We start from the raw sequence: 25,413 nt of genomic DNA on the forward strand, positions 1-25,413 counted from the left end.
AGGGGTCCATAAGTCCAAACAGCAGTCACTACCCAACAGGAGGTCATCTGGGCCCAAGCCCTCCCTTCAGGCACCTCTGCTCAAAAGGCAGAACTGATTGCCCTTACACAAGCCTTGCAATGGGGATGAGGAAAGAGGATCAACATCTACATGGACAGTAGGTAGGCCTTTGCCACCATTCATGTTTATTCCAGGCTATACCAAGAATGGGAACTTTTGATATCGGCTGAAAATATCAAAATAGAGAAGAAAACCCTGGTTTTATTGGAAGCTGTTTGGTTCCCCTTGAAGTGGCAGTGATGCACCGCAGAGACACCAAAAAGATGACTCAATAGAAGTAGAGGGAAATCAACTGGCTGATCAAGCAGCCCATGAAGCTGGACTCATCACCTGGATTTCATCACCTGGATTCATCCCACCTGGATTCATCACACCCAAATAAAGGCCTCCCCAGAACTGTGGACTCTCAATCCAGGACCTGAGCCACTTAAGATAAGACTAAAGAGACTAAAATGATTCTCCTCCTTCTGTGCTTGATTTGCCCTTGTTCCCGTTGGGATATTATCAAGACAGGGCCTAGGTTTAAGTTCCTTCTGTTTTCTACTGAGGGGGTACTACAAAACAGTAGGGCCAATGATCTCCTCACTGCCAATAAAGAAAAAAAACTATATGTCCTTGAAAATGTTGCTATTATGCAAACCAATCAGAAATTGTCAGACAAATAACCCACCAGATGAGGGATCGACTAAACAATCAGTGGGATTGTTATAAAAATCATGATAGCTGGTGGACTATTCTAGGTGATTAAGAAACAGATTGGGACACTGATGGGACCCCTCTTTAAAATCTTTATGTTACTGACTCCTGGGCCCAGCTTCTTAAGCTCGGTTGTGCAGTTTGAGTCACAACACAAAGGCTATCAAAATCCAGGAGTCCTACCAACTCATGATCATTTCAGACTCAGGTGCTTATACTTACACCATTCAATGTGGACATATCACTGAGTTAATGAATCAATTCAAATAAAAAAAAAACAGGAGGGAATTAAAGGGAATTTTGCAAGGAAATTTTGCTCCAGCGGTTCAAGCTGGAATTACTACAGGAAACTCCCTACCTGAAAATTTTCTTTGTTCAACATGTCCAGTCCTGCCCAGCCTCACATGCCTGGACATGTCTGAGCCAACTTCCACATCTTAGGAAAGTCTTTGTCTCCAGAAGAGTTTTGTCATTCACCAGAATATAAATGAGATGGACCTCATAGTGTGTTACCGGTATTATGTATGAGCCGATAACCATGACTGAGCCCACTTGTTAATGCATGTTCAATTTCTGTAACCAATGAATGTATACCAAAGTTGCCTCACTTGAAATGCCCCCTCCTAGAATGTATATTTTCTTTGTTCAAGTGAGGGATTGGGCCAGTCTCCTGCATGTGAATGCAGACTGACCTGCTGGTGTAATTAAACTTATTGCTCTGTCTCCTTGGCTTCTGGTGTACTTCTGTCCTCCTAGACCAGCATATATGAGCCATATAAATCCAATGGAAGTGTCAGTAGGAGGAAGGTGGTAGGTCTTGACAGTCAAGCTAAAGCTTTTGAACTTGTGCTGTGGTTCTTAGGAATATGCTAGTAGTTGGAGCACTGGATAGGTAGGACAGGTGGAAATTATGTTATACACCTGGCTTAGATGTATAGGATGGAAGATAGCAGCAGGAGGTTCAAGGGAGAAAGGTGGCTCCTGACTAATATTTGTGAAAGTGAGTGTTGTGGTTAGTGAAAAAGAGTCCTGACTTAGAAGTTGACATAACCGTGTCCTGTCCTAGCTCTCTGCCACCAAGTTGACTATCAGTCCTCCTCTTAGGTCTCTGTTTCAACATCTGTAAAAATGATAAGGCTGAAAAGTCCTCATTCAGCTGTAACAGTTTGTGTTTCCTTGTTAAATTTATCTATTCATTTTTGTTCCTTAAATTGTGTCTTCAGGCCAAACATTGAAAGCTAGTCAAATGTAAAACCAGACTTCTGGAACTTTGGTTTAGATATTTGTATGTTAATTGGTTCCTCCACTCTTCTGGCCTCCCAAATCCCCATATTTCCACATAAATTTTGAACCCAGTGGATTATGGATTCAAGATGAACCAGAATCATGTATCAGCTATTACAAGCCTGAGGGTTTTGTTTCTTAACCAATTACAACATATCCGGTAACAGCTGCACAGAAGACAGAATCTGCTTTCCTTATTGAGTGGAGATGGAATATCTTCATCTAAGCTTCAGCTTAAATAGAATGAAAAGAGAATTAACACTGGCAATAAATAAATGAGCCAATTTGAGCCTAGACTCCTCAAGGACTTGAAAAAGATGTATTTCTTTCTCCTGTGTGAGTTTTGTGCCCCAACTTGGTGTCCTGTCCCTAATCAACAGCCAATCTAGAGAAGAACAAAAATAAGCAAAAAAGAGATAAACTCACTGATTACGACTATGGTTTTCTTCTGTTTCAAAATCATTAGTAGAGAAATTTTTCTGTGTTAGAGAAATTCTGTGTTAAAGTCTGTTTCATTGACTGAAAACTTAGTTTTTTTAATCCAGATCTGTTTATTAAAGTATTAAATCTATGCATGTATTTTTTTCATTAACTGAGTTATTGATTTATGGAGTCATTTAATAAATGTTTTAGTTATTCAAATATCAAGTACCATGGTAATTGCTGGAGGTGCACTGGCAGATAAAATCAGATAAAAGTCCAATTTTATGCAGCTTGCAGGCTAGTCAGTGAGGCAGGTGTTAAGCAGATAGTGTGGTTTGCTCTGTAATTACAGACTACAGTAGGACAAGGTTGCTGTGAGGAAATAATGATGGAGCTGAGAACAGAAAGATGAAAATACAGTGGACTAAGTAAACTAGTTGAAGTTGGATTACTGGTTTAAATTGATGAATATAATTTCAAGGTTATTAAACTTTCAGTATATAGATTATTAGGGACAAAAAAGCCAAGAGAATGACTTGACCAAGTGTTAGAGGTCATCCCGTAAGTTACAAGCAAGCCAAGTTATGGTAGCCTTGGAATTAACTCTCAAGTGACAAGGAGATGGATATGATTCTGTCTGGAGCCTTGTTGGCTGTTGTGGGTCAACAGGATTGGGAGCTCCTGGTCTGGGGAAATCAAACACAAAAGGGACTGCACCGCATACAGACCTGCAGGTGTTCATGCTCTTCTCTGATGTAGATTTTTCCAGTATGTTCAGGTCTTTTCCAAAGATGAGGACCTGTGCCAAGAAATTCAGTGTTTGATGTAGGGACTGGTATGAACAGAAAATTACATACAGTAGCCCCATGCTTTGATGTAGTATGTATAATGAGTGCAGAGGAAAAACTGCAAAAATGATGCTCTTTTGGGGAATTACTTTCAATCTTTATCCACCATCTTGTTCTCATTCATCATCTAACATTACGTATAAGGAAAGTTCTCCTTGTCTGAAGGTGAGAAGCAAGAATCCACCTTCCCAGTGAGAAATCACACTATATTTTGAGATCAAATACTAGCATAGCACAGATTATTCCTTCCGCGGGGGTAAAAATAATCAACAGTATGAGAAATGGGAAAGTATTCTGCATCATAAAAAAACTATATTCAAAGGAGGTAAAAAGAAATATTCAAAAGGTAATTTAGGAAATTTTAAATAACTTTTTATTTGGCTCTTGATGCAACTGAGGAAAACATTGAGTGTCTGAAACAACAAAATGAGATGATAAGTTTAAAAATGATCAGAAGAGTATGAAATTCCCAACACATAAACACAATTAATGGCTGACAAAATGGAAATGCTTATTCCCTGGATTTGGTTATTGTATACAGGTATTGACTTAACGATAGTGTGCCCCACAAAAATGTATAAGAGGTATGTATCAATAGAAGTAAAGTTAACATATGCAATAGAAGGATTGGAATAGTTTTAGAAATAATGAAGAATATAATTGACATTGTAGAATATTTAGTCACTGACAGAGAACAAAGAAAAACGCTGAAAAGAAGAGATGAGCTATTTTGTTTACATTTCATCTTATTTTATTTTTTTGCTTGTTTTTTTTTATCATATTCATTATTTTTGAAACTTTGCTATGTACAACATATTTTACTTGAATTAACTCTTTTAAAATGCTAAAAATCTAACTTCTAAGAAAATGCTGTATTGGATGTTTTCACAGTTAACAAATACATGATTAAATCAAACACATGATTCATTTAATGTAAAGCTATATTGTATATGCCTGTATCTGTGTGTATGAAGGTATATGTGCTAAAGATATACACACACATCACATGCAAACTTACTTTTTTCCAGGAAAAGATTTGGATTTGCTTTCAACTTTATGACCATAGTTCTTATGTTATTAAAGCACTAATGTCTAACAGAACTTCCTTCAATTATGGATATTTTCTATATTTTCACTGATACAGTAGCCACTAGCCATAATGAGTGCTTGAAATCAGGCCAGTGTAGGTTCAAGATCAGATTATGAAGGTAGTCAAAAATCTAATGTAGATTATATGGTGCTCTAGGAATTACATATTCCTTTGCTAATACTATATGTGATCTATTATAAATATTTCCCCTTATCCACCCCCCCCAGATTATGGAGATGATTTGTGCCTATACTTGCTGTTTAGAGTTACAAACTTTCCTTTATCCAGATTCATCACAAGTGAACCCTCCCCAGCTTACCCCCTGAATTCCCTGGCCGAGTGCTGATTTTCCTTCTCTGTTCTCCCAGAAAGTAGTTTCTACTTGCAGTGAGTTTTCCATTGTCTTCTATTATGGCTTATATCTAGATGTCCTCCCAAAGCCTGATGCACTCATAAGTGGGGCTTTTGAGGGGGTGGATGGATCATAGGTATATGTTACTAGATTATGGGTGTGATAACTGGATTAGTTCACTGATTGGTTTAGCATAGTTGTAGGTGATGGAATTACTGAAGAGTGAAGCTTCACTCTAGGGGTGGGTGGTACCAACCAGTAGGCTTGTAGCTTGGATGGAATATAAAGGGCAAGGGAGGTTTACTGCTTGCTGCTGCCTGTCTACCTGCCATGGACTGTTTCTCATGTGCCATGGTGCTTGCCTAAGAGACAGCTGACTATGGGCTGAAAACTCTACAAACTATAAGCCAGAATAAACCTCTCCTCCTTTTACTTGTGGTATCGAATATTTTAGCCCAGCAACAAGAAAGTAAGATATCAACTAAGTAAATTAACTTTTTTAAGGGCAGTAACTAAAAGGGAGTTGAATGTTACTGAATGGGTAAGTGAATCTCAACTTTTCTTCATCTGTGAACCTCAGGTGAACCTTCTGGAAGCCTTGAGGTTTTGAGCTCTGATCATTGGGTAGTCATTGCCTAGGCCATTGTCCTCCAACAAGGGACCTTTAGCTAAACATGTTCAGTCATGAATTGAGATTTTGCTGTCTGCCTTGACAGTCTTCATACGACCAGCCTCAGGTGAGCAGATTGCCTGTTCCTGTTTTCTCTCTTCCCTGGGAAGACACATAGCGACCACCCCGCTCCTGCCTGCCACACACACACTCCATAAGAAGAGGTACAAGGTGGCCACTCCATGCAGGCGCCTTCCATAGCTGATTTTAGTAACTGTCAAGTAATATTTCTTGTGGGAGTTTGTTTAAAGTCTGTGCCCCTAAAATGTGGTCTGGGTAATATTCTTGATGAGTTGTTGGCACAGAACCTGTGTTTTTCTATGTGAAAATGGCTAACCATGTATGACAGTAAATCATGAAGAAAAGTCGAAGAAAAAATTTGAAAAACCTTGGTATCATTAAATTTGAAAAACTATGACTATTTTTTTCCTTGGAAAGAAAAGTACACCATGGATTGTCAAATACGAATGCTTTGAATATGGATGGAGGAATGTTGCCAGTAACTGCCTCTTGTGATGTTTTGTGGTTGTTAATGGAGGGCAGGAATGTACAGAGAGTGTTCTGTCAGGAGCCACCAGGGAGTGATGAAAAGCATCATACCTATGCTGAGTACCATTTTACTACCTTGTGATTTGTAGAAGTAAGGCAGTTTGCATATTCATGATTTTATCTGAAGATTGAAGATTTTAATGACCCAAGGTTGTTATGTTGGTTGAGAATTTTTTTGTTTTCACTTTAATTAATATAAATCATCATGAGCATAAAAATCGTGGTTAAGTGAACATGCATCCTTCTAGAAGGCATCTCTCAACTTTATTTTACTAATTTTTTAGGTAAGGTGATTCTTTGATGTGAGGAGCAGTCCTGGGCACTGTAAAGTGTTTAGCAGCTTCTCTAAACTCTGTCTAGTAATTCTAGTAGCAGCCCACCCTTTCCAGTTGCAACTAAAAGACATCTCCAGGTGTTCTCTGCGGGGCAAAACTGTCTGGCTAAGATGCAGCATTCTAGAACATTTGTTGAAATGTGTGGAAATTAAGAATCTGTAGCATCTGGCTGCAGGCCTTGTTCTAGCAGCCTTGAGATGCCCCAGTGCAGTTTCCATAAATACTGTTTGCCAGAGCAGGAGTGCCAGCCACCAGTCCAGGCTTCTGGGCATGCGTCCAGCAGCAGGTCCTGCCCTGCTCCAGAGTTTAAAGGCCCAGTAGGATGACCTGGGTTGGAGTGATTTGTATATCAGAATAATTAAGATGTAACTTGTTATTTTATTAATCAAGCAGTTCAGAAAAAGTATGAAGAAAACTACAAATCACTCAACACCTCACTGTCTAGAAATAACTAGAGTTCATATTTAGTAGGCAGCATTCTGAACCTTTGCACATACAACAGACATACATAAATAGAATTTTGGATGGGATAAACAGACAAAGTTCCATGAAAATACTATCACATGATTCATGTCATTTTAAATTAAAAGTATATCATTTTATGTGAATTTAATGCCCAAAGAAAAGAAATAAATTGAAAGATTTGCTAAACTTGAGGTGAATGTTCCATCATAGTAGGATAAATTAAGATATCTCAAAGATATCTCTAAGTATATGACAAAATATTATAGAATATTAGGAAGTTGGGATTTTGATGTTCTAAAATGTCATGTTTGAATTTTGGTTAATATTATGGACTTCTTTAAATTTTTTTTCCATTCATCTTCCAATTTGTATTGTTTATGTTATAATGGGTACTAATTTAATGTAGCATATGTTATGCTCTACAAATCTTAATTTCCCTGTGGCTTATTTGGGGTTCAGTATTTAAATGGATTAAGTGTTCATCATTTTTCCTTTTCCTTGACTCAACAATCTTGTTTTTAACATTTTAAATCCTCTCCTAGCTAGTCAAGTTTCTTCATCAACTTTTAAAGAAAGGTTGCATTTCCTTTTTTTCTTTTAGCATTTAAAAATGTGGCTGTTTTTTTTTTTTTTTTGTGTGTGTGTGTGTGTGTGAGAGTAAACATACAAGACATAAAATTTATCATGTTAATCATTTTTGAGTGTACAGTTTGGAGGCGTAAAGTTCTCCCTTCTGTTGTGCTGCTATTGCTACCATCTATCTCTAGAACTTTTTCCTCATCTTGCAAAGCAGAAACTACTTCATTAAACTATCACCCCCCCAGCAAGCCTCCCCCAACCCCTAGTAATTGCCATTTTCCCTCCTGTCCATGTGATTTTGGCTGCTGTAGGTCCTTCACAATTGGTTCTATTGTGTCTGGCCTACTTCGCCTAGTACCAAGCCTATGATGTTTATCTATGTGCCGGAGTTTAATTCCTTTTGAAGTTATTCTCGCTGTACACTGTATTTTGCTCAACTTTTCAGTAGTTGGTAGACATTGGGTTGTCTGGTCCATTGGGCTGTTATGAATAAAGATGCAATGAAAATGGGTGTACCGATGTCTGAGTTACTGCTTTCAATTTTTGAAGATACAAACCTAGAAGTGGAATTGCTGGGTCATACAGTACTTTTATGTTTGGTGTCGAGGGGACACACCACTATTTTCTGCAGTTGCTGCATCTTTTTACATTTTCACCAGCAGGGAGCAAAGCTTCTCATTTCCCCATATCCTCACTGACACTTGCTTTTCCTCAACCATTTTATAGTTGTCAATCTTGTGGACATGAAGTGATATCTCTCTACCCCATAAAAACTGGATGTCCAAACTTAGTTTTAATTATTGCCATGTTGTGATATGAACCCCCTTTTATTGCAGCCCCACAGAATGAACCTAGGGACTTTGCGTTGAGCTACAACCCCAGCCTTTTTTAAAGTTTTGAGATGCAATCATGTTAAATTGCCCGAGTTTGGCTTGAACTTGTGGCCCTTCTTCAGCCTCCTGAAGTTACTGGGATTGCAGGCATGTGCCTGGCTTAAAAATCCTGTTTTAGGTTTTTTATTTTCTTTTCTTGAGCAGTCATAAATCTAGATTTTTATGTGAAATCACTGTTGAAATCCTAGCAAATAATTCTCCCTCCCTTTTGTTTTTAATCATGCTTATTTGGCACAGTACACAGGTACAGTTGACTAAGTCAGACCTGAAGGCCAGATTCTTCCCAGGCACCACTGAGTTGTGCCTTTATCTTAGTGGGTGACTCTGAGGTCACTGCTCACTCTGTACCCATGGGCACTCGCTTTGACCGCGGGGTGGGGAGCGAGGCTGTGAAGCCCGGTTGGGGTGACCTTACCCAGTTCCTCAACATGGAAGCCTGAGAGTCCTCCCAGCACCTCCGGGTCCAGGGGGCTCTGGAACCCTCACTTGCCCTTGCGCCTTCTCCTCCACCTGATGCCTAGGTTGCATGTCTGGGCCCTGGGCTCTCGCAAGGCCCTCCAGGCTGCCCTGGCTGGAGCTCTGCTCCCTCAGTCCTTCCCACGCTCCTTCCTGCCAGAATAAGTTTTCCAAAGTACAGTGCCCAAGTCACCCCTGCTTACAAAGATTCTGCTGAGCCGGGAGATGACTGTGCTGCAAGTACCCCTGTGCCAGCACATCCAGTCTCCCTGCTGCTGCCAGTCCTGTGCCTTCTTCACCACGGGTGTTCTCTGCAGGTCTGGCCTAGGTGAGCACGGCAGGGTGCTGGGGGGAGGGGCGCCTCTTCCCAGCACTCTCTGTGATGTCCCTGGGGATGTGATTCCCTACCAGAGCCCTGGCTCCAGCTCCTCCCCATCATGTGGGCCCAGGCAAGCCATGGCATTGCACATCGCTCCTCAGCTTCCTGCACTGTGCCACACCTGACACAACAGTGTGTTTAAAAGTCACAGGGATGGGTGTAGCTCTGTAGTAGTAGGGTGATTATCTAGCATGCTGAAGGCCCTGAGTTCAACCCCTAGCACCTCAAAAACTAATTAAGTAATCTTACCCTGATATGAATGGCTTTTATCAAGAACACACACACAGACACACACACAAATATGCAAATGCTGGCAAGGCTGGTGGTGTGGAGGAAACTTTTATACTGTTGTTGAAAACGTAACCTAGAACAACCACTATGGAAATAAGTATAGAGGTGTCTCAAAAAACTAAAAATAGAAATACCATTTGATTCAGCTGTATCTTTTCTAGCTATCTGCCCCAAAGAATTAAAAGTCATTCATGTTGCAGTGACTCACACATAGCTATGTTCATAACAGCACAATTCACAATAGCCAAACTATAGAAACAGCCTAGATGACCTTCAAGAAAAATAGATGGAGAAAATGTGATAAAATATGTATATACATACACACACACACACACACACACACACACACACACACACACATATATATATATATGATAGAATATTATGTAGCCATAAAAATGAAATCATGTCATTTGCAGGAAAATGGATGGAATTTGAGACTATAATGTTAAATGAAATGTCAGACTCAGTTAACATCATATGGTATCTTATATGAGAAATCTAACATATAAATAATTAAAGAGTAAAATAAAAGAGACGAAAAGGTAGACTTTTTGGAGATGAGGTAGAGAGCTAAAGGGAGAGGAAAAAGCAGAGAGGTAATATGTTAAAATGACTCAGATATAACGTATACATGTACTAATTCCTCAAAAGAAATGAATTATTATGTATTACAAACATACATGAATAAAAGAAATTAAGGAAATTCCCCTTGTACAGGGCTTGGCAAACATGTTTGCACTTGAGGAATCATGAGAAAAGTTGTGTTCCCGGAGTGTGGGGTATGGTGTGAGCTGGATATGGGAGCCCTGGGGAACCAGGTGGCTCGGGTGGGGAGAAGCTGACAAAGGACTTTGCTAATGCTAGAGAGTGGGGAGCCTGCCAACTAGGAACAGGCACACCCCATCCTAGTGGCACTGTCCTGTCTCCTGGGGTAAGGAGTTCTGACGGTTTTCAGCAGAGGGTAGAACAGGCTCAGGAGGGAGAGTTGAACATGGGCCAGGGACTATTTCTTAGCAGGTGACACACACCGCTTTAGATATGTCAGTATTTAACAGATCCTGTTGAACGGAACTTTTGAGTCTGTGTGACAGTTTGAGTAACATTTTTGTCACTTACCCAATTCATATTTTAAAATGTTTTTGTTGTTCATAACCTGACCTGAAGGTAGTATTAACCTGAAAGAATGTATTTACTGTTAACAAAAACCAAGTCGTTTGAGTTCTCCTCAAATAACCTTGTGACAGCACTGGAATGAACCTTTGCTTGATATCTGGGCAGTAATATCCCAGTGGAACCCATTTTATTTGGGGTTTGTTTTTAATAAGGAACTGTTAATATAGCATCTCCAATAAGTGGCCTTATATGTGAAATCTGCATTTAATTACTAATGTTTTAGGAAGACTAGTAGAACTGTACTGTTGGTTATAAGTCATAGATTTAGGAACCTTGCAGGAAAATGCTTTATGATTTGATTTATGTCTGGGATCTAAGAAGGGTAGGTAGGACTAGAGTCTTTATGAAGTTGCGAACATGTCCCTACAATATCCTCGGCTTTTAGCAAATCCTATCATATAAATGACTAAACCGTATCTTTTTTAAAAATTTTTCACCCAAAATATTCCCTAAGTAGACCTTAGGAAAATATGATTTCCTAAGAGGTCTTTAAACCTGATAGTTTTAACCAAACAACACAAAGTGTATATGATTTCTTTGGATATGTTTTCATAGATTTCCCTGTAGTGTTTTTTCCCCCCTGTAAAACAAAAGAATTTATATTGAGCATTCACTGCATTCACTATGTAACATTAAAAAATAGAGATGAACAAAAACACAAGTGCTGGCACGTGACCCTACCTGGGTACTGAGATCGAACCCAGGCTTTCACACTGAGCTACATCCCCCAGCCCCACTTTTTAAAAATTTTTAAAATTTTGAGACAGAGTCTCACTAAATCACTGAGTTTCCCAGGCTGGACTCAAATGTGTGATCCTCCTCCCTCAGCCTCCCAGAGTTCTGGGAGTACAGCTGTGTACTACTATACCTGGCTCACTCTTCTTTACCTCTTCCTTTCACCTCACTCACCTGCTGCTCTCTGAGCTGAGAGCCCTTGAGGTGATCCCTGCTTGCCCTCCTTGGCAAGTGTTTATGTAAAGAAATGAGCACAGGCATCCCAGTCCTCGGGCACCACTCAGGAGCATGCGTTACCTGGGCAAGAGCCCAGATAAAACAGAAGACGGTGGAATAACAGAAATGTGGCTCTGCTTGCAACATAGAAGGGGAAGGAGCAAAAGACATTGAAATACAGGACACTGCAGTCAGGCGTGCACAGGGGCAGGTGTGTTTGATCCCAGATAGGAAACGCTGCCCTGTGTGTTGATGGCTCCGCTGCTGTATTTGCTTGGACTGTGAGTCTTGAAGGGAAGTGTGGCAAACACAGATGTCCAGGAGGACGCAGGACTTGTCTGGAGTGAAGCTGAAAGGTATTCTGTGTAGGCCCCACCAAGCACCACATCTAAGGCCAGTGCTGCTTCCTTTGAGGTGGGGACAAGAGTGTCCCCAAGGGTGTGGAGGTGGCCGGAGAGAGCATTGGTTGGTGCTAGCGTGCAGGACTCCTCTCTTTGGGCTACTGGCTGCCTTTGGCGGGACCCAGGCTTCCAGGTCTCCCACAGTTTGACCCAGGCAGGCGCACAGAATGATTGGTGTCGGTTCTTTTAGACTTGGATGGAGTTCAGGTGACAGCTGACCTCAGAAGGTAACATTTGCATGGAATTTAAAGAATTACTTAAAACAGCTCAAAGAGACGATTGAAAAGGGGGAATTTAAACTGTGGTACTCAACTGATAAACACAGAAGTTGCCTCTTCTGGTTTAGTCAGAGGCCAAAGTTGGAACCAGTGTCAGCTTTATGTCACTGTCACTAGATCTCAGGGCTCTGCTGGCCACAGTAAGCCCGCTGCATTCCTCTTCTCCCAGGAGGCTCACTACCACACTGCACCGCCCAACAGCACAGACTCCACCCTGCCTGGTCCCCTCCCTCTGAGTGGCTGATTTCTTCCCCAAACCCTGACGTTTGACGATGTGATTAGTATTATTTCATATTTTTATTGTAACATTAAACTGTGTTCACGGATTCCAAGTCTGATTAGTTGGCTGCTTACTTGGCATGATGGTCTGCTTACTATTTTACAAAAGCAGAAATATGCATTCATGGCATTCTAGAGATTAGGCAGCGAAATCCAGCACGTTTATCAGTGACTCGGTGGACACATGGGAGCTGCAGAGATGAGTGGTGTGGCTCTAGATGGGGTGGGGAGGGGGGCCGAAGTCAGGGCTCAGCGGACCTCACCAGGCTGGTGTCCTGGTCCAAAACCAACAAGAGGGAGTTCGGTAATGATTAATGTTAAGTCTTGCGTAAGTACACATGGAAGGGAGCTGGCTTTGCATTGTGGCTTGGAAGAAGATGTTATCTTGGAAAACAACACTTGCTGACATTTGTTGAGACATTCACCAGCTACATTTATAGTACTATACAATTTGCTTTATATGTGCTGTACAATTTGCTTTATATGTTACTTTGTTTAAATCCTGTTTAGGTAATGATCAGCTTTAGGAGATGGATTTTAGAAAGGTTAAGAAACTTACCCAGCTTCAAACTGCTTTTAACCATAGCAGTATTGCCTCCTTGGTGAAATCCAGCCTGGTGTGATGGAAGGTGGGGGGTGGAGAAAGGGTGGGAGAGAGGGAGGCAGGTGGGGAGGGGACTCAACTTAGATGTCATCAGAAGAAACATGGACACAGGGACAGTGTGAGGTCTGTGGTCTTCTGAGAGACAGGTTGTATTCTGGACACTATATTTTAAGATTAAAAAGGTTTCAGGCTCAGTTGTGTGCGGAGACTGAACACAATCATTTAGGAGCAGGAGCTGTGGAGTAGAAGGCACCATGGAGATTGGCCATATCTTGCAGGCCTCGGGGAAGCTTGCAGAGAGGGCTCTTCCAGGGGGAGAGGTCGGGACCCACAGACCATGGCTGGAGGGCGAGAGCAGGTCCTCCCTTGCTCTAAGGAAAAGTACAAACGTGCCTTTTCTGATGACGAGATCGGGCGCATTCAGGGTGGTATGGCCGTAGACTACATGCCTTTTCTGAACTGGCCCTGGCCACTTCTTTCTGCCTCAGTGGAGCAGTTTCTGAATGTGTGTGTGTGTGTTAGCATCATGCTGCCAGTATCAAAGGGAAGACAGGAGAACTGGGTGGAAAGCAGGAATAGAATCTCTTCTCTTTGGATAAAGAATGTGGGTAAAGGGCAGGAGGACTGGCTGGTAGGATATGGCATTGGATTTTCCAATTAAAATTCAAACATTTTAATGGACAGGGAGAGAAGAAAACCTTGAGGATTTCTCTTGAGATTCCATTTGCTCTCTCTTTTCTTAGAGGGAAAATGTTTTACTGGTCTAGTCAGAGAAACCAAATGCTTGCATTTAATAACATGCTGATTTTAATTATTTTAGAATCAAGAAGTTTTTTGTAAGTAAAGGTAGAGAAGTTATGGAAAGAAACCTGATTCTAACTATACACTGAACACATGGGATAGTGGGAATAAAAACAAATTAAAATGATATTGCAAAGAACTCTCAACTTCCATTTAAAAATATATATGGTGATGTTTTTCAACTTTTCACATTCAGCCTATCAGTATATCATGTGACAAAATGAAAAATCAATTTCAGCTGTGTGTATTTTAAACATTTACCTAAATGATTTGGACTTAACCAACCTAAATATCCAGATGAACATATTAAACTGCTTATTGTATTTTTTATGAATTAAAACTTTATGTTTTATATTATGTTATGGGTAGGATGGTTATGTTTGGTGACATTTAAGGGTAGAAAATTGAACTGAACATGGTCTAATTAGAACTGTAAATAGTATGGGTTTAATTAGCCCCTGTTCCTGATGACAGATTTGATCAGTCGCCAGATATTTAGCCTTTCCTTTCACTTGACTGTTACTGAAATATTGCCTTTACCAGGACTTCATACTGTGCTATAAATAGGTAGCTTGGCAAGAAGCCATAAGACCTGCTAACCCTGGAGATTTGAGTGAAAATTATTGGAAAACTCCCTCTTTGCTTCCAGTCATTATTTCTTCATTTCAGTTTTGAAGGTCCTTTCTACAAATCTCTCTAATTTAATTTTTTCTTTTTCGGATGGATGAGGTAATTTGTCTACAGAATTAAAGAAACCTGTGCAATATCTGCTTCCATTGCAGGTTGCAGCTTATTACACGTCACAGCTTCCTTAATAAACTTTTCCATTCTCCAGCCAAGAACTTCGTGACTTGAACTTTCCTGTATGCCAATAGAAGGAGGTATTTGTTTATTTGCTTGCTTATCTTATTCAAGGTGTTTTGTATTTTATTTTTCTTAAGATTCTACAAAATACATAGAAACAAAAACCAAAACGAAATGTTGAAATCACTCCAAGCTCTTTCAACTGGAGATAATCACTGTGAGACTTTAATTCTCCTTTCTTTTTACATATACACATTTACCTGTATTAAAAATTATATAGGCCTGTGTATATTGTTGCCTAATGATTGCATTTTACCATAAAAGTATTTTTCCAAAGACATTCCAAGACCCATGGAAGTTCAGAGGGTAACAAGACTGGTATTCATGATTGCGTCATCTGGCTTCATGGACTTCACCATTAAGTCATATTTGCTTCTGACCTTTTTCTTGGAGTTAAGGGGAAACACAACACTTGGGTTCTTTTTGTGTCTCTCCCCAACACCATTCACTGTAGTCTCCCCTCTTCCATTCATAGAGGTGATTGGATTGTGCCCTTTTAGCCCATATACATGTCCTTCTACTGCTACATTTTTATGTGCACATTTGTAGATCTCTGTCTTTATCTGTAAATTAAAACAGTTTCTACGCTTGTTGACATATCTAGGATAGTCTTTCTTGTACTAACTCAATATGACTGATAATCTATAATTTTCTAGTATTTTATGGCTCTAGTGTTTTAATATAAGTTCCTAATAAATCTGGAATTACTTTTCATATGTTTTGTGAAGTTATCAATGATTTGGGGGCTCTTATTTCTGGATTCTCCTTAAAATATAATAGATTTGATCACATATTGCTAATCTATATTGTTTTAATTGAGAAAAGCACCATCTCATTTCCCTTCCCTTTCTTTCTAAATTGAGGTTTGATATGAAACCAATTTAAAAAGATTTGAAGTCTATAGCACAGTATTCTTAAATATTAACAATGTGTAATATAGCAGATCTCTACAATCTTTTTTTTTGTAAGGTGGAATCTTTATACCCATTCAGCAGTTCTTGCTGCAGGCCCTGGCAATCACCATTCTACTTTCTGTCCCAATGAGTTGGATGACTTTAGACATCTCCTACAATTGAGATGATGCAATATTTATCCTCTGACTTGCTGAGTTTTGGTGATTTTTTTCTTTCCGTTCCTGTCTAGACCTCAAGAAATGTTCGCTCAGAGGAAGACAGAGACAGTAACTGGGATGCATGGGGCGACTGGAGTGACTGCTCCCGGACCTGTGGGGGAGGCGCCTCCTACTCTCTGCGGAGATGCCTGACAGGAAGGTCAGTGGTGGCCTGGCCAGCTGCTGTGGGGGTCAGCGCTGGATGCGGGGGAAGGGTGTACCACTCGACTCAGCCTTGGAATGTACTCTTATGGCACCTGCTATGTCTATTAGCCTCAAGTTACCATATTTAGATGATAATGGTCCTGTTTTCAAGGGTATAGTCATACCTCATCCACCTGATCCTCATAAGACTCAGGGCATCTGACATTGGCTTTGAGAGAGGGTGCCAGGCATTAAAGTAGCTGTCTCAGTCTTGTCAGGATTTGGGGCACCATGTCCCCTCTTCTGAAGGCTGCCTTTGAGTGGCTGCTATTTTAATTCGTTTCTCATTCACTTACTTTGAGCATTCCATTAAATAAGAAGGGAATGCACGTTCTGTTTTCATATCTTAGATAAGTTTATGTTAAATGATGTTTGCTATAATGTATCTTGTAAATATAAACTTATTTTAAAAGATCAATAAATTTGTAAGAAGCCTGTTCTTGGTGTTTTTAAGATAATTATTCATGGGACAGTTTAAATCTGAGCCAAGGATTTTACCTCAATTCATGGGTAAGGCGGAGCCTCAGGTTAATGGGACAGACATCCTGGTCCCACACAGCAGACCCTGGCAGCCTTCTTCAGAAGTGAGATGTTGTCTGGTGAAAGAGCAAATAATCACTGTTTGTTCTCCAGTTATAGAGAAATGCAGGGAGAGTGCATTTTGTTGTTAGTTCCTGTTCCATCAAAGTTGCTGTTTAGAGTGCATTAACTGTGATGAGTATGTCCTTCAGTTGCTTTGAGGCTGTGCAGAGCAGGGCCGCTGAGCAACTGTCTGGGGAGACTTTGAAAGGGAGGTCTCATTGGTCTACTGACAAGGCACAGTAGGAGCCTCATCCCAGGGCAAGCTTCAGGAAATAGCTTACAGCAGCGAATCCAGAGTTAGTCTCAGCAAGGCAGAGGGTAAGGAGATGGAAGCCCTTGTCCCTTCTCATCCCTAGTGAGGCAATGAGAGGTAGTCTTCCAGAGCAGCTTTACCAATGCACATTCACAAGCCTTGGCTTCAGGTCTCTAGCTCCAAACCCTCTTTATCCCCTTGGTATAGATGAGGAGTTAACACTCTTAAATTCAACCAATGCATGCCCTGCTTGCATGCTTGTATTGGTCAGCTTTCCCATTGCTTGGACAATTTAAAGGAGAAGTTTAATATGGCTCATGGTTTCAGGGGATTCAGTTTATGGTTGGCTGACTCCAAGGCAGAAACATTATGGCAGAAGGGTGTGGTGAAACAAAGCTGCTTAGTTCACAGTGGCCAGGAACCAGAGAAAAAGAACAGTGCCAGAGAGGAAGGGATGAGGGACCAGACATAGACCCCAAGGCCATGCCTCCGCGACCCACTCAGACACATGCAGCAGTGTGCTCTGCCAGTCTCCCCTCCCCCAAACTCAGTCAATGAAATTGCTGCTACAGTGCTTCTCACAGTCTAAGGAGGGAGACAAAAATCAAGAAAGCATCAGGTCACATATAACCAAAAACTTTCAAGAGGATGGATAAAGTGGTCGTATTAGTCCTCCCTGCTCGGGCATGTTTATACTGAGAACCTTATTTACTACTGGGAAGAAGCCAGTCATGTGAAAGAAAGGGCTATGAGACAAAAAAATTTCAGACAGTGGGAAGACCAAATGCCAAGTTCTGGGGTAGGATGTGGAAAGAAGTTTTTAAACCTGGAAAGCAACAGGGAAGAGAGAAAGCAAGACGGCATTGTTGAAGAAGGTAGATTTGTAGGCAAGAGTAATGAGATTCAGAAAAAAAAACCTCATCATTTTAATTTTTACATCAGTAATTCCATTCATATTTATAACTTTCATCTTTCCTTTTTTTTTTTTTTGATTCCCTCTCCTGAAGAGTTCTGAACAGCCTTGAGCTGGACTAGATGCCCTCCAGTGAGGAGCTTGGGAAACATACTGGAATCTCATTTCCTGTCATTACCTCCTTCCTATGCTCCATCTCCCCTCCCCTGTTCACCTCTTGTCTTTTCTTGGTTATCTCTTCACTTTTATGGAATACACTCTCCAAGAGCTTCCCAGGTATCTGAAAATGTCTTTATTTTCTCCTTTAAACATGAATGATGATTTTTTCCAAGTATATAATTATGTAGAAATAATTGTCCCTGAGAAATGTGGAGATACCACTACATTACTTTCTAATATCAAGTAGTATTTATGAATAAATGAAAAGCCATTCTGAGTATTTTTTCCTTTTTCCTCCTCTCTGTAGGAGCATTCATCTGTATGTTCATAAGGATTGCATTAAATATGACAATTTTTGGAAGTATGGCCATTTTCACTATATTCGTTCTTCCTATCCAAGAACAAGGGATATCTTTCCATTTTCTAATATCCTCTTTGATCTCCTTTTTCAGAGTACTGCAGTTTTCAATGTAAAAGTCTTTTACTTATTTCATTTGATTGATTCTTAGGTATTTCATTTTTTTGGACACCGTCATCAAGGTTGTTGTTGCTCTAATTTCTCTCTCAGTGAGTTTGTTATTTGTGTATAGGAATACTATTGATTTTTGAGTGTTGACTTTGTATCTAGCTACAGAGAAAACAATTCTAGAATTCATTTGGAACCAGAAGAGATCTAGATTAGCAAAAGCAATTGTGGGCAAGAAAGGGAAGGCAGAGGCATCACAATCCCCAATTTGAAATAATACTACAAAGCTTCCAGGATAAAAACAGCATACTAGTGTCAAAAATGGACCTGCACATCAGTGGAACAGATTGTAAGATGAAGAAACAACTCCAAAGACACTTACCTTTGATGAAGAGGCCAAATCCCTTCACTGGAAGAAAGATAGCTTTTTAAATAAATGGTGCTGGAAAAACTGGCTTTCCACATGCCACAGATTAAAACTAGACCTATATCTTTCAGCATGCATTAAACTACAATTGAAATGGATCAAAGATCTAAATATTAAAACAGAAACACTAAATCTGCTGAAAGAATAGGTAGAACTCTCGAAGACATAGATGTAGGCAAAGACTTTATGAACAATACTTCATTCACAGAGGAAATATCACAAAGAATCAACAACTGGGATCTCATCCTATTAAAAAGTTTTTGCATGACAAAAAACCCCCCAGAAAACCAAAAAACCACGGACAGAATGAAGAGTTACCCACAGAGTGGGAAAATGTTTTGCTAGCTTTTCCTCAGACAAAGGACTGATGTCTAGAACATATAAAGAACTTAAAAAGCTGGGCATGGTGGCGCACGCCTGTAATCCCAGCACTTGGGAGGCTGAGGCAGGTGGATCGCTGAGAGTTTGAGACCAGCCTGGGCTACACATTGAGTTCCAGAGCAGTCTGAATTACGCAGTGAGACCCTGTCTCAAAAAAACAAAACAAAAAAACCCAACAACCATAAAAATTAGACGCTGCAATTTTAAGACCCAATCCAAAAATTGGCATCTGAAATTAATTTCTCAGATGAAGAAGTAGAAATGGCAAATAAACATATGAAAAAACGTTAACATCACTGGTCATTCCAGAGATGCAAATTAAAACTGAGATTCCATCTTACTTCAGAAAGGATGGTTATTATTAAGAAATCAACTAATAATAAATGCTGATGGGGCTGTGAGGAAAAAGGAACACTGTTGGTGGAAGTGTAGACTGGTGCAACAACTGTGGGAATCAATGTGGAGATTCCTTAAAAACTAAAATTAAAGATTCAATTTGACCATGCTATTCCCCTTCTTGGTACCTTTTTGAAAGAATTAAAAGCATCTTACCACAGTGATATATGCATATCCGTATTTATAGTAGCACAGTTTATAATAAGTAAATCTTGGAAACAGCCCAAATGCCTATCAACTGATGAACTGATATAGGTATGGGGTGTTTTTTTTCATAATGGAGTACTATTCTGCCATAAAGAAGGATGAACTCAAGACATTTCTAGCTAAATGGATGTACCTTGAGACCATACTCAAGTGAAATAAATTGGACACACATGTTTAAATATAGCATTTTATTTCATGGTGTGAGAAACCAAGAGGATAAATAAAGACCAAAATAATATTATAGATATTGTGAAATAGGAAGAAAATGTTCAAATGGGTAGGGCAACAAGGGATGGGGGAGAAGAAAGGAAGGAAGAGAAAAGGAAAAAAAGAATAGAAGGAAAAATGGAAACAAAGCTTGTGTAAGTCAGGAGGGGAAGAGGAGTTGCAGGAAGAGGAGGAGAATGGGGAATAAAGACTCAAGATCTATCATGTACAGGTACAAATTCCCCATGATGAAGGTTATCATTATGTATATCTAAAATGTACCAATAAAATTAATTTTTTAAAAAGAGCATTCATCTGACTTGAATGTTCTGAAATTTTATGCTACCCTGTCCTGGTGTGGGTCTATATTTATCCATTGTGTTGGACACCCAATGGACTTATCCTCTATGAAGATTCATTGCCTTCAGTCTTGAATTATTTATTGTATAATTTATCTTTTGTTTTCTTCTTTTTGTTGTTGTCAAATCTCTACCATTCAGATATTAGATCCAGTTTTCTGTTTGTTCATTTGCCCTGCTTTATGGGAGATTTACCTAAACTTATTTTCCAAGTTTCCAACTATCTTATTAAGTATTTTCCGCATAGAATTCCCCACTTTTCACATATATATTTTTTCCGGAGATATTTCTTCCATGAATTTTAAAAAACAGCATTAATTTACCTAATTTTGTTTTATCTTTGAGGGTATGAATAGATTTCTAGGAGGAAGTTTCCTTTCTATTGTTTTCAGTTCTGTCCAAATTGTGTTTTGCAAGTAGTAATTCCCCACTGTCATACTAGGGCTTACTTTTTTTTTTTTAGTCTGTGAAGTCCAAAGATACATTTAATATGAAATATATAATTCAAATAAGTCCACAAGTATCATAGAAATTGAACTTGGAACTAAAATCTCTGTCTTCTTAAATGGTGTTCAGGCCCAGATGGTTTTACTGGCAAATTCTATTAAACATTTATAGAAGAATTTACAAAAATTCCATATAATTTCTTCCAGAAAGTATAACAGGAGGGAAGAATTCCCAATTCACTTTATGACTCTAGTATGACTGTAATCCCAAAGTTAGAGAAAGACTAAACAAAAAGCAAAACTACAGACCAAAGTATCTCATGATTATAGAAATACATATTAAGAAAATAGTATCAACTACTATCCAGATATATATATATATATATATATAATTGTATATCAGGACCAAGGGGATTTATTCTCAGAATGTAAGACTGGTTCAATATCTCAGAGTCAGTCACTGTAATCCAGCCATTTAGCAAGCTGAAGAAGAAAATATAAGGATCATATCAGTTGATGCAGAAAAATCATTTGACCAATGCCGACATAAATTCATGATGAAGAACTCTGAGAGAAATAGGAATGGAGGGGAACTTCCTCAACTTGATAAAGAACATCTAAATGCCCGGCACTATATTTACTAACGGTGAAATACTGAATGCTTTCTCCCTAAGATCAGGAATAAGCAAGGCTGTCTATTCCCACCACTCCTGGTCAACAGAATGCTGAAAGTTATATCCAGTGGAATAAGGCAAGAAAAGAAAATAAGTAAAATTGTGTGGATGACATTTTTGTCCATATAGAAAATCCCAAGGTTTGCAAAATACCTCCTACAACTAAAAAGTTAGTTTAGTAAGGTCCAGAAGGCCGAAGAAACATACAAAAACCTATTTTTTTCTTGCTAGTGGCAAACACATAGGCACCCCAATTTAAAATACAATAAATGCCATTTATAATCACTCAAAAATGTCAAATACTTAGATATGAATCTATGTACAGGACTGAAAGGTGTGAATTAAATAAATTAAACTCTAAATAAATGGAGAGAGATACTTTGTTCCATGGTTATATGACAACAGAGATACCATTTCTCACTAAATTGACTAGCTAGCTTAATCCAATTTCTCTTAAAATCCCAGAAAAATGTTTTTATAGATATAAATAAGATTTTTCTTAAAGAAGGTACAGGCCTTAGAATAACTAAAATAATTTTGAAAAAAGATTGTGTAGTGGAAGAATCAGTTTGCCTAGAATGAAGACTCATTAGTGGATATAGCTACAGTAAGTAATCAAAGGATTCTTGTTGGAAGAGGGATAAATGCAGAGATCATTGGAGGAAAATATTTGCAAACCATGTATCTGATGATGGACTAGTGTGTATATTAAGAACTCTTTAAAATAAGCATTAAAAAACAGACTAAGAGAAGATGAACAAAAGACATGAATGGATATTTTACCAAAGAGATACACAGAGGGCAAATAAGCACTCAAAAAGTTGTTAAACAGTACAATCTATGAAGGAAATGAAAACTAAAACCATGCGATATCTTTGCATCACTATTATGATGTCTAAAAAAGAAAAAGTTGACAACATGAAATTCTGGAAAAAAATGCAGAGAAAACAGATTACTCATGTCTTGTCTTGGTAGTGGGAACATAAGTTGGTATCAGTACTCTAAAAGAAAGTTTCTTTAAAACAAAATTTAAAAAATATACAACTACTATACAACTCAGTCCTAGCTTTCCTGGGCATTAGAGAAATGACATTTATTACATAATAAATGGACCTGAATTTTTATAGTTGCTTTCTTTAGGGCTTCTACAGAGTGGAAGCAACCCAGATAGCCTTCCTTGAATGAACAGTTTACAACCTGAGATGCATCCATCCCATGGAACCTCTCTGCTCTGCAGTATCACAAAGGAGCCATCGATGCATAACAGCTTGGGTCATTAATCTCCAGGGGATTAGAGTGGGATTTTAAAAGCCAGTCTCCAAATGTCGCATAGTAAATGGTTCTGCTTCTATACATTACTGAAATGACAAACGTGATAGAATAGAGAACAGTTTAGTAGCTGCGTGATGAGGGGGGAAGCTTTGAGTGTCCTTATGATTAAAGAAGAATTCTGTACCTAAACTACATTAGTGTCACCATCCTCATTGTGACAGTGAGGATGCATCATCAAAGCAAACTGGGTAGAGAGTATGTGATCCTTTCCTCTCTCCCACCCTTCTCCCTACCTTCCTTCCTTTACTGGAAATTGAACCTAAGGCCTTCACATTGAACTACATCCCCAGCAACCCCCGCAAGCCCAATTTTTAAAAAACTTGAGACAGGATGTTGCTAAGTCACTAAGTTGCCCAGCCTAGGCTAGAACTTGGGATACTCTTGCATCAGCCCCCCAGGATTACAGGCTGGGATTACAGGCATATGTCACCACACTGGTGCCACTGTTTCTTACAAAAACATGTCATTTATGGTTCTTTTAATATGAAAGATTTTATTTCATAAAAAGACACCCCAAAATTCAAGTTAGGCTCTGAATCCTTTTAAAGTAAAGCTAAACCGATAAATTGAGGGAAACCCACACAGTCAAAATCAGAGGAAACTGAAAGCCAGTCCCATAAGTGAATAACTGATTTTGTGTACTCCTTGGTGATGGAGAAAGGATTTTTTGGTCTCTCAAACTCAGGCTGCTGAATTTTTGTTCCTTTATAATCATAAGAGAGTGAGTCTTGAGTGAGGCACAGCATTGGAGCTGTGGCCCCGAAATAAAGAAAAGGCCCTTGAAGGTCAAACACTAAACAGATGGACTAGGGAAAAAATAACGCCAGCATAAGGAGGTTAAATATTTTAATCCTGAACCGAAGAAAGTTTTTTTTGTTTTGTTTTGTCTTGTTTTGTGTTTTTTTTTTTTTGTAACAATGGACCCGTTCTCCCAAGAGTTTGAAGTATATTGACCTTTCTATATTGTATATAGTAAGTACATTGGATGTATATATCCCACACAGTTGTGCAAGATTTGAGATGAAAATATTAACATGAAAAGAGGCCTTGTGACTGTAACAACCCTGAAGTTATAGGCAGTAGTAACAGATTTGGACAGGCCACCGAGCTAGGCTGCCCAGTATTACTTCCATAGAGCGCTCGCTGGGCTGGGGATTTAGCTCCGTGGTTCTGCTGCCTGTTTCACAAGAACAAGGACCTCAGTTCAATCCCTGGTACCCAGCCCCCCCAAAAAACATAGAGCTCTGGCTATTCCAACTTCACAATCTTCAAATACATAACATGAAGTTTTCAACAGGCCCAGCAGTGATGATATAAGGGAGAAACGTCATCTATACTGATGCAAAACTGGCATTTGGTAAAAATAGTACTTACTCACAATTGAAAAAGAAAATCTTAGCAAACTGGGAATAGAAGTGCATAGTAGATTCTGTTCTTCATAGAATAATGTCACTTGCAAGTTTTTTAACATTAGGTGTGAGATAAGAGTGCCTGTTGTCCTTTTTTATATTCATTACTGATCTTGAGGTCCTAGTCAGTATAGTAAGGCAAGGAAAAAAAAAGTATAAGGATTAGGAAAGAAATAACTCTTATTATCCAAAGACTACATTATTGCATAGGTAGAAAAATGCAAGAGTACCTATACACAAAGTAGTGGGATTAATAAAAGTTCATTCAAAATGGAAAAGAAACAAAATCAAGGCATAAATCAATGTTTTCTTAGTAGTGAAAACTAATTAGAAAGCAAAATCTCAAAAAGGGGAAACTTATCCTACTAACAAAATATAGAAGACCTTGTCATAAAGTCATCAAAAGTTGTACAGACCTACATGAAAGATTTAAAAAGCATACCTAAATAATTGGATCTATATGATTGTATATAGGAAGTCTCAACATCATAAAATGCCCATTTCTCTGAAATTATTCTTTAAATGAGAAATAATTCCAACAGTCATATGGAAATATGTAAGTAATGAAAACAATTTTTAAAAGAGCAAAATAGGAAACAAATAGACACTAAAATTTTAAAATTGAAGTACAGTAGTGGCATGGGCAGAAATAGATCAGTGTAGCAAAACTGAGAGCCCAGAAATAGTTGAGCTAAAAAATCAAGTGATGTTATATATGATATAACACTGATTACTTACTTCTTTGATTTCTGAAGCAGTAGTTCCTTGACTTTTTCATTTTTAAGGACTTATGTGGTGTTCTTCAGTTTGTTTATATACTGATCTTAGTCTGTATTCTGAAATTTGCTTTTAGGCCTGAGACACTCCAAATTTACCCTCTCCCTGAGCTCATCTGAGTTGAACAAATACATGAGGCTGGAAAGCATCCTACAACAAATATACATGTAATTAATAAGGAGAGATGAGTGGGGGCAGTGTATGTCCCCCTTCCAGCCTGGTTCCTGGTGTGGGTCAAGGCCTGAGCTTGTCCACTTGTGCAGTATCTAAGAAACAGGAGCAGTGACATCATATTCTTGTAAAACTGAAATTATCTTAATTCAAGAGGAGAGAAGCAGGTTTTTTGTTTTGTTTTGTTTTTTGGGGTTTTTTTTTTTTTTTTTTTT

General features: G+C 39.0%; 1 protein-coding gene across 1 annotated transcript in view; it reads left to right on the top strand.

Moving 5' to 3' along the window:
- The window catches only part of Adamtsl3 (ADAMTS like 3), a 353,079-nt gene that overhangs the window by 84,996 nt on the left and 242,670 nt on the right, over positions 1-25,413 (top strand). Inside the window, exon 3 of the mRNA XM_010621186.3 lies at positions 15,868-15,995. Coding sequence (XP_010619488.1) covers positions 15,868-15,995 — 128 coding nt within the window. The remainder of the gene's footprint in view (positions 1-15,867; positions 15,996-25,413) is intronic.

This window comes from Fukomys damarensis, unplaced genomic scaffold, assembly GCF_012274545.1.
Source record: "Fukomys damarensis isolate Sample0158 unplaced genomic scaffold, DMR_v1.0_HiC HiC_scaffold_7, whole genome shotgun sequence".
NCBI classification, from domain to species: Eukaryota; Metazoa; Chordata; class Mammalia; order Rodentia; family Bathyergidae; genus Fukomys; species Fukomys damarensis.